Here is a 12,267-nt window from a genome sequence, read left to right as displayed (position 1 = left end):
ATCCCCTGTGAAATGTGTGTTTGTGTACAGTCATGTGTTTAAATGTAACCTGTGACATGTAGGTGCTTGTGTTGGGTGCGTGCAGGGAGAGTAACGGATACTGTGAACCAAGAGGAAATTGTGGGTGACAGAAGCAGTCGTGTCACTTCCTCCCTGGCTAATCTGCCCACAGTAATTACAGCAGCTCTCCCAGTTGGGGGGCTGAATATCTGTGTATAAGTAGTTTCAGTGTGCGTCTGTATTTAGTATTGGGTGTGTTATGCGTTTTTATTTTTCAACATCTAACGTCACAAACCGTATTTGGCAATCAGAGTTGTTGACACATCCTCGACAGAGGAGTGGAAATCTGCCTTGTGTGTAGTTCACATGAAAATGAGAAAAAGCTTGTTCATACATGATCTTAGTCTCCTTGTTGTAAGCCGGGAGGCCTGGAGGCTAATCAGCTGATGCTTAAGCCACTCAGTTCCACATACACACCACACACACACGGAACACAAATCTCGTACCTCTGCACTTCATTGTACTCTACTGATTTTAATCTGATTGGTCCTGTGGGCGTGCATGTGCGTGCATGTGCGTGCGTGTGCGTGCGTGTGCGTGCGTGTGCGTGCGTGTGTGTAGGGCAGTAGCTTGATGGAAGGACAAGTGTTTACTATCCAGCCCAGACCCTCTCCTGTCTTCTAGCATCAGTTATTAGCTCATCTCTCTGTCTTGGAGTAGGAAACATTAGGCCAGTATTGACCTCTGACTGTTATTGAAACCACTGAAAGCTCTGCTGCCTCCTTCATTCTAGATGCTTTGGTGTCGGATCATCACAATATAGCACATTTTCTGTAAAATGTAATGGTAATCTTTCTGTGTAAATTGGGGTCATGTCTTTGCTGTTGTCAGTGGGCTTTTGTTTTGTTTTCATTGTACTTTTGTTTTGTTTTCATTGTACTTTTGTGGCTCTCATCCAAAGACTCTCTCCAGATTCTTTACTTGCGTAGGTGGTAGAAGAGGTTATTGGTGTTTGAGTCTGTTAAGACCAGCGTGCGGCACAATTTTCAAAGTTTTCTGTTCCATGTCAGGCTTTTCATACCTAATCCTTGTCGATGTGACGGGGATTCTGTTGGTACAAGCACCTTTTTTTTGTCTTGGCTGGTCTGAGTCATTCTCCTATTCAGAGTTACGAACGGGTCTTAGTCTCATTCATTCTCACTCTTTGTGTTGCCTTCACGTGTCCTGGGTTGGGATGAAGTGGTTATGGGTTTTACAGCATATCGGGGTAAAAGCTCTGATGGTTATTTGTACCGTTTTATCTTTTTGTTTACCACCATTTTTTGGATACTGTCCAATATCAACCAAACTTAGCAAGTCTCCAAGACGCAGGTGCAGCAAGCAACATGCATTTGTTGTGTGTTATAAGAATATGGCAGAAGGAGCGGCAGGCAGGTGGGGGCTATAACACCAGGAGAGCTGCCAGTGTTCTGGCCAGACCTCCAAAATGCTAGCATCTACTGTTGCCAGATTGCGTGTGTTAAACAAACGCTCATATTTTGTCCTGACTCAAACATTTGTCTCTGTTGTCAACCTTCTCTCCTCCGCTCTGATAGATAATTAATATATTATCAGCATTTGTATTGATAATAGATATGATACATACATATAAAACTTGCTTAATTTACTTCAGTTTGTGTATCAGTACTTTTGAACATATTTCATACTGATAATCGGGATCATTTTAGTCCCTGTAACTGTGATATAAAATGTTCACAACTTTTTCTTTAGTCCTTTGAAAAACCATATAGCAACGTCCAAATTAACAAAATATCACCACAAAGAGTATAATTTTATTTAGACACTATAGAATAAAACGTGACACAACAGACATTTTCTATCATCACATTAGGCAATAATATATAGTCATATTGCAGGGCTCTACTGTGGTGCAGTGTAAATCCTCTTTTCACTATCTGCTTCCTGGATTGCTGAAGGAAACATATTCATACTGTGTAGTATTCATCTATGACCCACAGTGCATACTTAAGAAATAACTGGAGGCCCTGTCACACTGTTTCTTATTCAAGAAAATGAACTCCGATGGAAAACTTTAGCATTGAAATGTGCTTCACTGAGCTTCTCATGCAGAGTCGCTTTTTCACAAAAACTGTTTTCACGATCCACCAAAGAAAAAGAACCATCACAGTGTAAACGTTAGTAGCAAAGGTTGCTCTTATTGACTGGGGGGCACATCTGCTTTGTTGTTGAAGTTTTATGTAAATATCTGAGACTTTAACCACAGTGTCATTTGCTGATAGTGGCAGCTAGAATTAAACTACTTGTCAACGATTCTTTCAAGTCCTCTTCTAAATCCAGTAGTCATTGAACTCCTGCTAAATCAATGGTAAAAGATTTGTGACAGTTTGTTTGTGGTTTGTTTGTGTGTGGGTGTGTTCCCTCATAACCATAATCTCAGCTTTTCCTTCCCAGGGCTCTGTGACTGTACTTCCGCTTTATACCACTATTCATTACTCATCATTTATTCACCACTGAAGTGGGATTAGGTTTTCTCCTACGGTTTGTTTGAGAAAGCCACACTCAGTCTATTGTTGATAGTAAGAAACAAAAGGCGTACCAGCTACAGAGAGTCAGAAGATTACTCATATAACGAGACATTCATTTTTTATGAGTAATTTAACTTGAGAACAGCTTGTGTTTGTCTTGCTGAAGACAACATGTGCTATAATCTGAATGTAGTGAGTTATTGGACAAACCTGAAGAAGGAGGTTCTCTGTAGTTGAGGGATGTAGCAGAAAACAACTTCACAGTCAGCCACCATAAATATTTCAGTGTGATTTCAGTGTGATGTAATGACAGTGGGGGCCCGGGGGGGCATGAGATGTTATTCTGGTGTTCATGAAGCCACTGATTTAGATCTACCAGGCTGGACATCAGTTGGCGCTGGAGGCATCAGTTCATTCTATTCGTCTCCAAGCAGTTGATGAACAATGCCACATTCACACAATATGGTTTGAGTGTAACTATGAGCAGTCGTTCACATCGGCCTCGTAGTGGTAATTCCAAGTCAGGGATATTGTGAATTTCTGATAGCGTCAAATATCTCCCACTTGGTGCAAAGAACTACAAAAGTTTGACCTGTCAGAAAAATGTCCTCAGGCAAGTTTAGGGGACCAATATATATGAGTGTGTGCAATTTGATGCAGATCCAAATAAAAATCTGGATCTAGTTCATTTAAATGTCTTTTTCTTTCATTTAAGGGTCTTAGCAGAAGTATGCACTCTGAGTGCCCTTCTAGTTGAAAAAGGTTTGAAGACCCCCAAACCAGAATAAATTAAAGTTTTCCTATTCTTCCAAATCAACTGAACATTGCATGAATGCTTTACTTCAGGCAACGTTTTCAGTTTTTCACAGACGAGCTGCACAATCACAAAAGGCTCTAATGTGCCAGATCAGACCAGGGAATGCGGGAGCTCAATGCGCTATAATTATTTATGTAACCTGGACTGTTGCTTGTGTGTGTGTGTGTGTGTGTGTGTGTGTGTGTGTGTGTTTTTATCCCCTCTGACCCTGTGCAGGCATCTGTGGGAGGGTCAGCCCTCTGTCTGACCTGTCCTGAGGTCAGAGGTCAACCACACCTGTTTTAAAGGAGGAGTCAGATAGTCACTGCCATCTTCATTGATCTCCGACACACACTGGTGACAGGAGGAAGGATTATAATAACATGTTGCTGAACATACTGGCTCAACCATGTTGAACTGTCCCTGGACAAAAAGAAACACCACACACACACACTTGGTTTGACACACTGACACACATCTGACAGAGCAGGCCCTGTAATGCCACTCTCGCTCAGGGCTCACTCAGCATTAATTCCGCTGTGTACTGAAGCCCCCTTTAACCTGCACCAGCTGTGTATATACACACACACACACACACACACACACACACACACACACACACACACACACACACACACACACACACACACACACACACACACACACACACACACACACACACACACACACACACACACACACACACACACACACACAAACACAAACTCACGTATATTCACTTCCTGCACCTCGGGGGTTTTTGGCCAGTGAGTAAGCTTCTCCTGGCCAGTTGGCCCTCCACGTTAGTATGGTGCTCACCAATCAGCACATTCCTCTTTCTCTAGACAGACTCTGGGAGACAATTTTGGCAGTGCAAATGCAGGGTGGGGTAACGCTCATATCCTGTCCCCTGACCTCAGATTACACACACACACATACACACACACACACTGTACTGTTTTGCTCCGGCTCGCACTCAAAACACCACATTCTTGCTCTTTAAACACACAGTTTTTCCTCTGTTTCGAAGCAGCTGTCACACTCAACTCTTTTAAACCCAGAGCCCTTCAGCGTCTCCCAGCCTACACTGTCGGAGCCAGTGTGGTCGTGCCAGTTTGTGCCTGTTGTTATGTCCCACACTAATACAGTCTCTCCTCTGTCTGTGTTAATGACCTCCATCCCCCCCCCCGTCCCCACTTGGGCACCAGAACTGGGCTTGACAGAACCCGGTCTCCAACAATAATGATGCTCCAGTCCTCTGCAATCAATTCGCTGTTGATTGCAGTGCTTGCATGTCTCACTGCGAGTGTTTTCCTGGATATAAACAAGCCCGTCGCACGCCTAAGGGAAGGAGAAACAATGAAAAAGAGAATGTAACACACATTTACTGCTGTGTTTTTTTTTTCTCATACCGAGTAGATTTGGGGCCAGTGTGTGTATCCAGGCATGAAGTGCTGGGCCGTCCCACTTGAGCCTCCTTTTACACAGAGAATGACAAGCGCACAGCACTCAATCGCACTCCCTCTTGCTCCCAAACTTTCTCGGACTTTGTTTTGCTGACTTTTTCTCTGCAAGTGTTGTGCACTCCGTCTCCTCCCCCACTTTCCCACTGTTCCTCTCTCTCACAGTGTAGTGAAACCTTGAGAGTTTTCTGCATGTGAATTATCAGAAGTAAGGGAAAATAAAGTCTGCAACCCACACTGGTAATCTACATACTCAGTCCTGTGGGGAATTTCTTTTCAGATTCTGTTGTTTATTCAGGCAAACACCACACGCCGGTGGATACCGACCCGAGTGTGAGACACAGTATCTGAGTCACACATGGGACTCCCCACCCAGTACCGACATATCCAGCCCACCCCCTTCCAATCTGCTGCTGAACTTTGGCTCCCCTCTCTCTCTCTCTCTCCATTTTCTTTCCATTGTTTTTTCATACGCGCACCAGGCCATGTTTCTTCTCGCTTCCCCAGTGACTCTCATCGTCTCCCCCATAAACCTTTCCTCCCCTCTTACTCTAACTCCTTCTATCCTCCATCTCCATTATCTTTATCTCCCTCTCAGTAAGGCTACCTCCACACTAATAGGTTTTTCTTTTCGACTAAAGCAATCCCTGTCCACATGAATGTTTTAGCTCTGTATCATTAATATTCTCCGTCCATACTAATGCACCCAAAAACGCACATCATGTGACCATTCACGTTCACTGGTCAGGTGTGTGCTGGTGTAACCAGGAAGTTTCACAAAATACTACAAAGGAGAAACAACAATTGTGAAAAGTAAGATGAGGGATTTCTGTGCACAACGTTTTGCCTTCACCGCTGGGAGTGGAGTCGTGGGTGCGAATTCGTGTGATTGCTTCATAGTTTCTTACATCTTCTATTTTGCCCGTCTATACTACAACGCAGCGTGGAGTTTCAAACTCAAACATAGCCAGTAGCATTTCAAAACTTCGTGAAAACTCCAGCCTAATGTGGACAGCAGCTGTAATCATAAAGCAACAGTGATGCATTTTAAAACTAAAATGTAGAAGTGTGGATGTAGCCGATGTTTGGCCTTGTTGTCAGGGCTGAGTGTGGACGAGGTGTCAGGGTACTGAGCCTAAGCAGCCCTTTGGCTCACTGCACTTGACATAGCATACAGTGTTATCACAGGACATTGAAGAAAGGGAATAACTGAGAGAGTGGGAGATTGCTGTAGTGGGATTGTTTGTGTGTACAAGGGCAGAGTGTGTGTATGGTAGTTAACAAGACTGGGTGTGTCTTGCATGCATGTTTGCTCTACAGGCAGACTGTGTGTTTTGGGGTCCCAGTTAAGTGGACTTTGTCCGGCCTCTGTTGCTCTCCAACAAACTATGGAAGCAGTGGGACTCCTGCCAGTCCAAGGGCGAATGAGGAAGGGGTGGTGCTGGGTGTACAGTGGGAAGAAGAGGGGGGAGGTGGAGGAGATAAATGTTCGAGTCTCATGTGAAACTGGCTCACATGGCTTCCTTTTTGGTCTGCTTACTATCCCAACTGATCCCGACAGCCTTCAGTTTTGCTATTGTTTTCTTCCCTGGAACAGTTATCTGCTAGTTGCCCTAATCATATTTGGGTTTTGTAGCTAGGAGGAGGGTTTTTTTTTTGTGCACTCATCATGTTTATTCACCGGGGCTAATGTAAGGCCAAACAATGGCGTTATCTCTGTGCCTTGTTGTCAATGGACTGAGCCGTCAAAATGTTGAGCTCAGTTTAAAGAGGATTATTATTATTATGACTCAACTGCTGCGAAAGTATTAGCTACAGTACAGCTGCGTGTGTGTGCGTGTGTGTGCGTGCATGCATGTATGCATGCGTGTGCGCCCGCGTTGTTACCGCTTCAGGATTGTGTGTGGACCAGTAGACCTCATGGGAACCGAAGCTTGGTCCCAATGAGGCAAACCATTGTTTCTGAGGTCCAGGTTAAGATTTAGGGTGAGATGTGACTTGTAGTTAGGTTAAGGATAGAGCTAAGCTTTTGGTCAGGCTGTCCCCAATGAATAGAAGTCAATGCAAAGTCCTAAAAGGAATAGCTGTGCAAACCTGAATGTGTGTTTGGGAGGAGAGCTGTGGTACCTCATCTGGCTCATGTGTGTTTGTGTGTGCAGTTGTCCGTTGTTGTTTGTGTGGTAATTATGGCTAACATAACAGTGTGGTGTCGCTGTCCTCTCTCCTAGGTGACATCACGCAGAAGGGCTACGAGAAGAAGAGAGCCAAGCTGCTGGCCTCCTGCATCCCCCACTTGCCAAGTAAGACCAACTCCACTTCTGCTTTTTCCTCATTTCTCTTCTAACTCCTCCTTCCCCCTTTTATGTGTAAGTGTCACCTCCTCTGTCAGAATTTGTGGCTTTGGCCACTGTGAGATGCAGAAACTTCAAAGTAATTGCATCATAAGAACTTGTCATCTTTTCAGTAAAACAGTAGTTACAAATCAAATGCGTCTTTGTGGTCTGTTTTGAGAAATGCACTGAAACCGCTTCATAACAACAGACTGTCCACACAGTGAGGGTAATTCTCTTTGTCCAAGTTGTCCAAGAGAATTTCTGGCTTTCTGTGGCACTCTAGTGGCCAAAATGGGAACTGCAGTAATATATAAGAGCCACTGTATCCATCAAAACCTCTGTTTTTGTAGTTTTAAGTGTCCTTTTTTAGCCTCATGAAAACAGATTGTCCACTGTGTGTGTAATTGTCTTTGTCCAAGTTGTCCATGGGAATGTCTGGCTTTCTGTGGCACTCTAGTGGCCAAAAGGAGAACTGCAGATACAACATCTACTCTTCCCCCAACAAAACCTCTGTGTGTCAGAGTTTGTGCAGCCGTTGGTAAACCAGCGCACACAGTTTCCTTTAACCAGTGTCAGTTTATAAACAGTCACAACAGAAGGGAAGTAGCAAAGTTTCACAGTATTGCTATGAGCCAGTCACCTTTGGTCTCACTGGTTAGCTGATCTGTTTGGATTTTGTCAGCTGCCTCGCATGAGGGTGTGGCGCTTCCTCCAGAAAAATTGCACCACATTAGCATTGACATGAAAAAATCCTTCTTGGGAGCTAATTTTAAAAAGTGGAACACTTTTTTTCCTTCACGGCTAGTTTAACCTTGGTCTGCTTTGGCTTGAGCCACCACATGATGCATGTTTTGTGAAGTGATGTACACCCTGAGGGACTTGAAAAAGAACTATATCTCAATAATTTAATACTTGAATTTAATCTTTAATGTTGTAAGTGAGCTCTGCCTTTTGTTTTATTGTGGACATTTAGCCACGATGTCGCATTAGTTACTGGGTCCCCCTCCTGCTCCTGCAGCCGTCCCCTCAGGCCCACTTATCTCCAAACCATCATCTCTACAGGGACTGTGTTGCTCAGGCCCTCAAGGAAGTGAAGACAGATGACTATAAACATATTTGGTGGAATCAACCTAGTTTCATGTACTCTATGCAATACAAGTTGCATCAGTCATGTACATATCCTTATTTCACTTGATGTTCAGAGGCACTGTAGTGAGGCTATATTTAGGGAGCTCCTTTGAGTATCATATAATATTCATGCCTACATGTACATGCACGTGGCATTATGAAAATAAGGGTTGTGCTCTGTCTCATAATGAATGTCTTTTTTTTTTTAATGTTGCCCTACATGTCTTTTTATTGATGTTCAATTTACCTTTCTCTATTTCACAGAGGTGGATCTGTCTCTTCCAGATGTCCAGCTTTCCCCAGGCCACAGTGCGGACCCCAGCCCGAGTCCTGAGGCCCCAGGCCCCTCCACCTCTTCAGCTGCCAGACACCACCGTGCACATCGCAGTGGAGGGGCCAGAGACGACCGCTACAGATCAGGTACACAGCTTATTAAACACACTCTTAAATGAACCACTCCATAAATAATATTAAACTCCATCCAGCAGGAGTCAAATCAGCCTGTCAACGTACATTTTTTCCTTGTAAGTCTTTTTAGCTCTTTTTATTCTTACTCTAATTCTTTCTTTCTGTAGACATCCACACAGAGGCAGTGCAGGCAGCGCTGGCCAAACACAAAGAAGAGAAGATGGCGCTGCCCATGCCAACCAAGAGACGCTCAGCCTTTGTCCAGTCTCCCATAGAGACCTGCACACCTCCAGGTAAACAAGGCTCTCATGCTCAGAGGGGAGCTGGTTGCTGTAATCATTATGTCATGTAGTGTCCACACTACTGAAGTGCTCTCAAGCAAGACATCTGCAGGGTACAACCACAAATATGTCCTCTGGCTAAAATAGTGAAAAAGAATCTAAAGAGACTCCAGTAAATAAAAGATGAATCAGGATCAGAAGATTATGATCCATTGATGTACATTTCTTTCTGTGTGTATCAGACACATCTTCTGCATCAGAGGATGATGGCTCATTGCGCAGGAAGGCAGCTCTCAGTGCAGTGCTGGCCCAGAGCCTGCAGAGCCCTGACTACTGGATCAACCGTTCCGTCCAAAGCTCCTCCACGTCCTCGTCCGCCTCCTCCACCCTCTCCCATGGAGAGCCCAAGACCCAACCACAGCCCCAGCCTCAACCTGCAATTTCCTTGTTGGCCGACGTACTGGCCCACACGCGCATAGGTAAACTTCACTGATAAATAGCTAACAGATATATAACAGTGCTGGTTGGCTATTGTTGTCCCTTAGATGCTCACTTTCTCTCTTCTCCTCCAGAAAACAGTGTCCCCCCTGATGTGACATCCTCCACTCCCCAGGAGAGAGGATCCAGGGTTGACCTGCCTCCAGCGGTCAGGGGCATGAGCCGTGGACAGAGCCGCTCCAGCATGCTGGATACTGCTGATGGTACACTCACACATGGATGTCTACAAATGTCTGATATATATGTGGTTTTGTAGGAAAATCTGTAAATTTCTGTTCCTGAAACTTGTGGAACGTGGTCATGTATTTCCTGCCTCAGATCAGGAGGTTAAACTGTTTGCGGATTCTAATTATGGCAGTTGCTGAATGACATTTTCTGTTTTGCATTGACTGTGTGACTCACAGCATTGTGGGGATCAAATCAGTGAATGATCTACTCATGTTGAACATCATCCTCATGTTTCTGTGTGGTGAATGCTGCTAATTACAGATATTTTGTGTTCTTTCTTTTGGGTCCATTAATCCTGTCCCTGTCTTGGGTTTACATTTAAAAAAGGAAAAAGAAAAGGTAATAAAAATCGAAATCGGGGATGGGGAGGGATGCTGACGAGGTCCAGCTCAGCTTGCTTTCCAACCTGGAGTCTGTCTATCTGTCTTTATGTGTGTCTCGTGTTGTAGGTCTAAATGTATTGAATCTCCTGTATTTTATTTTCCTAATGCTCATCCAATCTGTGTCTCTTCGATAACCTATTTCCCTTTCGAATCCTTCCTGCTGCTGATTCTGATCCCGATGGTGTATTAGTGTGTAGGGTTCTGTCTGTCTGAGGGTGTATGATAAAGATTTGTGTTAGATTAGACGTGCATGTGTTGTGTGTCTCAGGCCACTTGTTTGCATATGTTTATGACGGTAGTTGTTCTTGGTGTTTGTCCAGGTGTGCCTGTCAATAGCAGGGTGTCCACTAAGATCCAGCAGCTGTTGAACACACTCAAACGGCCCAAAAGACCACCACTCAGTGAATTCTTCCTCGACGACTCTGAGGAAATTGTAGAAGGTGAGGCACATAGTGTGTATATACAGTTTTTTATGGGATGGGGGGTAGTCACAGAAATATTCACAAGTGTAAACCTTAACACATTTATCATGAAGATAAACATATATAAGAAAATATATCACAATTTTTTGGATGGGTGGCTTCATTTGAAATCTTTCTGGGTGTTAATTTTGTATTTAATAACAAGGAAATGCTATTTATGTGGCATTAATGGAAGCAAAATTGTCAATAACTACCAATATATAATTTTGCACTAGCCAGAGATAACTATAATTTTAAACTAAACTGTACTGGTCAGGAATTACATGGAAATCCTTTGCTATTAAATTGTTGATGGCAAGTTTGCATAATTACTGAGTTCTGTTTTAAATTACCCAGATTCTTGTCACATGTCACTTATGCTGCTCTAGGTGTTGTGCAGGTTTACACCCTTATTCATTGTGTCTTCTAAATATCCACTTACCCATGTCTCTTTTGATGCCCAGTTCCTCAGCCGGATCCCAACACCCCGAAGCCGGAGGGACGTCAAATCATCCCTGTAAAGGGGGAGCCCCTTGGAGTGGTCAGTAACTGGCCTCCTGCCCTGCAGGCTGCTCTGGCCCGCTGGGGGGCCACCCAGGCCAAGAGTCCTGCCCTCACTGCTCTAGATATCACTGGCAAACCCCTCTACACAGTCACATACGGTGAGTGCAATAACTTGTTCTATCTGTGCAATAACTTGTTCTATCTGTGCAATAACTTGTTCTGTGCAGTGTCCACTCTATTCGGATTTGTCACCTTATTTGAGCACTGTCTTTACTTCAATCCCCTTATTTACTTTATCCTATTTTAACATTTGTATAGCTTCCATTTCTTGCTTTATCGTACACTTTACAGTCTCAAATTGTATTGTAACAATTAGGCATTTACAGGCTTGCTCAACACAAACATTTTATTGTACCTGTACAGTTACAATAAAGATTTCTTGAGTCACTTGAAGGATCACCTCAACTCATACTGATATCAATGCAGACAATAAACCGCAAAGGGTTTTTCAGATATGTGTTCACATGTACATATAAACATATCCACCAAATGTAAATGTGAGCGAGTTCAGCTGAATGATTGCTTTTTCGGCCTGAGAAGAACAACACCTACTGCACATTCCCTCCCTGTGTGGAGGTGGTTTGTTGAGTTGAACTCTCCTTGATCAGTTATGCAACACTTATACATGATAAACTACAAACAGGACTTTTCAAAACTCTCTTTTCTTCTCTACAGGCAAACTATGGAGTCGCAGTCTGAAGCTGGCCTATACACTGCTGAATAAACTGGGCACCAAGACTGAGCCTGTCCTACAACCCGGAGATCGGGTAAGAGTCTGTCAGTCACCACTCAATGTGTAAAGTATAGAGGAACATGAAGAAAACTAAGTGTTTCTGTCTCTCAGGTGGCGCTGGTGTATCCCAACAGTGACCCTGGAATGTTCTGGGTGGCTTTTTATGGCTGCCTTTTAGCTGAGGTCATCCCTGTGCCCATCGAGGTGCCACTGTCACGACAGGTAAAGACATCACTGTGACGTCCTCTGTGGTGATCAATGTGAAATACAGAACCAGATGTTAATTAGACCATATATAGATAGAGAATGATGCATGTTAGGTCTAATATTTATGCCTAGACTATGACAAAAGCCCAAAGTGTCGCTGGCTACATTGACTTTTACATTTTTAAGACAGTGTCAGTCTCTGTTATCTTGGTTTTTATGGCAATTAATGAAAGTTAAA

General features: G+C 43.7%; 1 protein-coding gene across 3 annotated transcripts in view; it reads left to right on the top strand.

The window, feature by feature from the left end:
* The window catches only part of dip2ba (disco-interacting protein 2 homolog Ba), a 47,598-nt gene that overhangs the window by 16,444 nt on the left and 18,887 nt on the right, over nt 1-12,267 (top strand). Inside the window, exons 2-11 of one of the 3 annotated variants that reach the window (XM_035158883.2) lie at nt 7,034-7,105; nt 8,552-8,686; nt 8,842-8,967; nt 9,198-9,434; nt 9,528-9,656; nt 10,009-10,020; nt 10,385-10,504; nt 10,990-11,187; nt 11,765-11,856; nt 11,934-12,044. In XM_035158883.2, the coding sequence (XP_035014774.1) occupies nt 7,034-7,105; nt 8,552-8,686; nt 8,842-8,967; nt 9,198-9,434; nt 9,528-9,656; nt 10,009-10,020; nt 10,385-10,504; nt 10,990-11,187; nt 11,765-11,856; nt 11,934-12,044 (1,232 nt within the window). Of the gene's footprint in view, nt 1-7,033; nt 7,106-8,530; nt 8,687-8,841; nt 8,968-9,197; nt 9,435-9,527; nt 9,657-10,008; nt 10,021-10,384; nt 10,505-10,989; nt 11,188-11,764; nt 11,857-11,933; nt 12,045-12,267 lie in introns of all 3 variants that reach the window. The other 2 variants (XM_035158881.2, XM_035158882.2) reach the window with 2 other exon arrangements.

Source organism: Hippoglossus stenolepis, chromosome 6 (assembly GCF_022539355.2).
Source record: "Hippoglossus stenolepis isolate QCI-W04-F060 chromosome 6, HSTE1.2, whole genome shotgun sequence".
Classification (NCBI taxonomy): Eukaryota; Metazoa; Chordata; class Actinopteri; order Pleuronectiformes; family Pleuronectidae; genus Hippoglossus; species Hippoglossus stenolepis.
The sequence above is the reverse complement of the archived record's forward strand: the minus strand, read 5'-3'. Positions and strand labels throughout refer to the sequence as shown.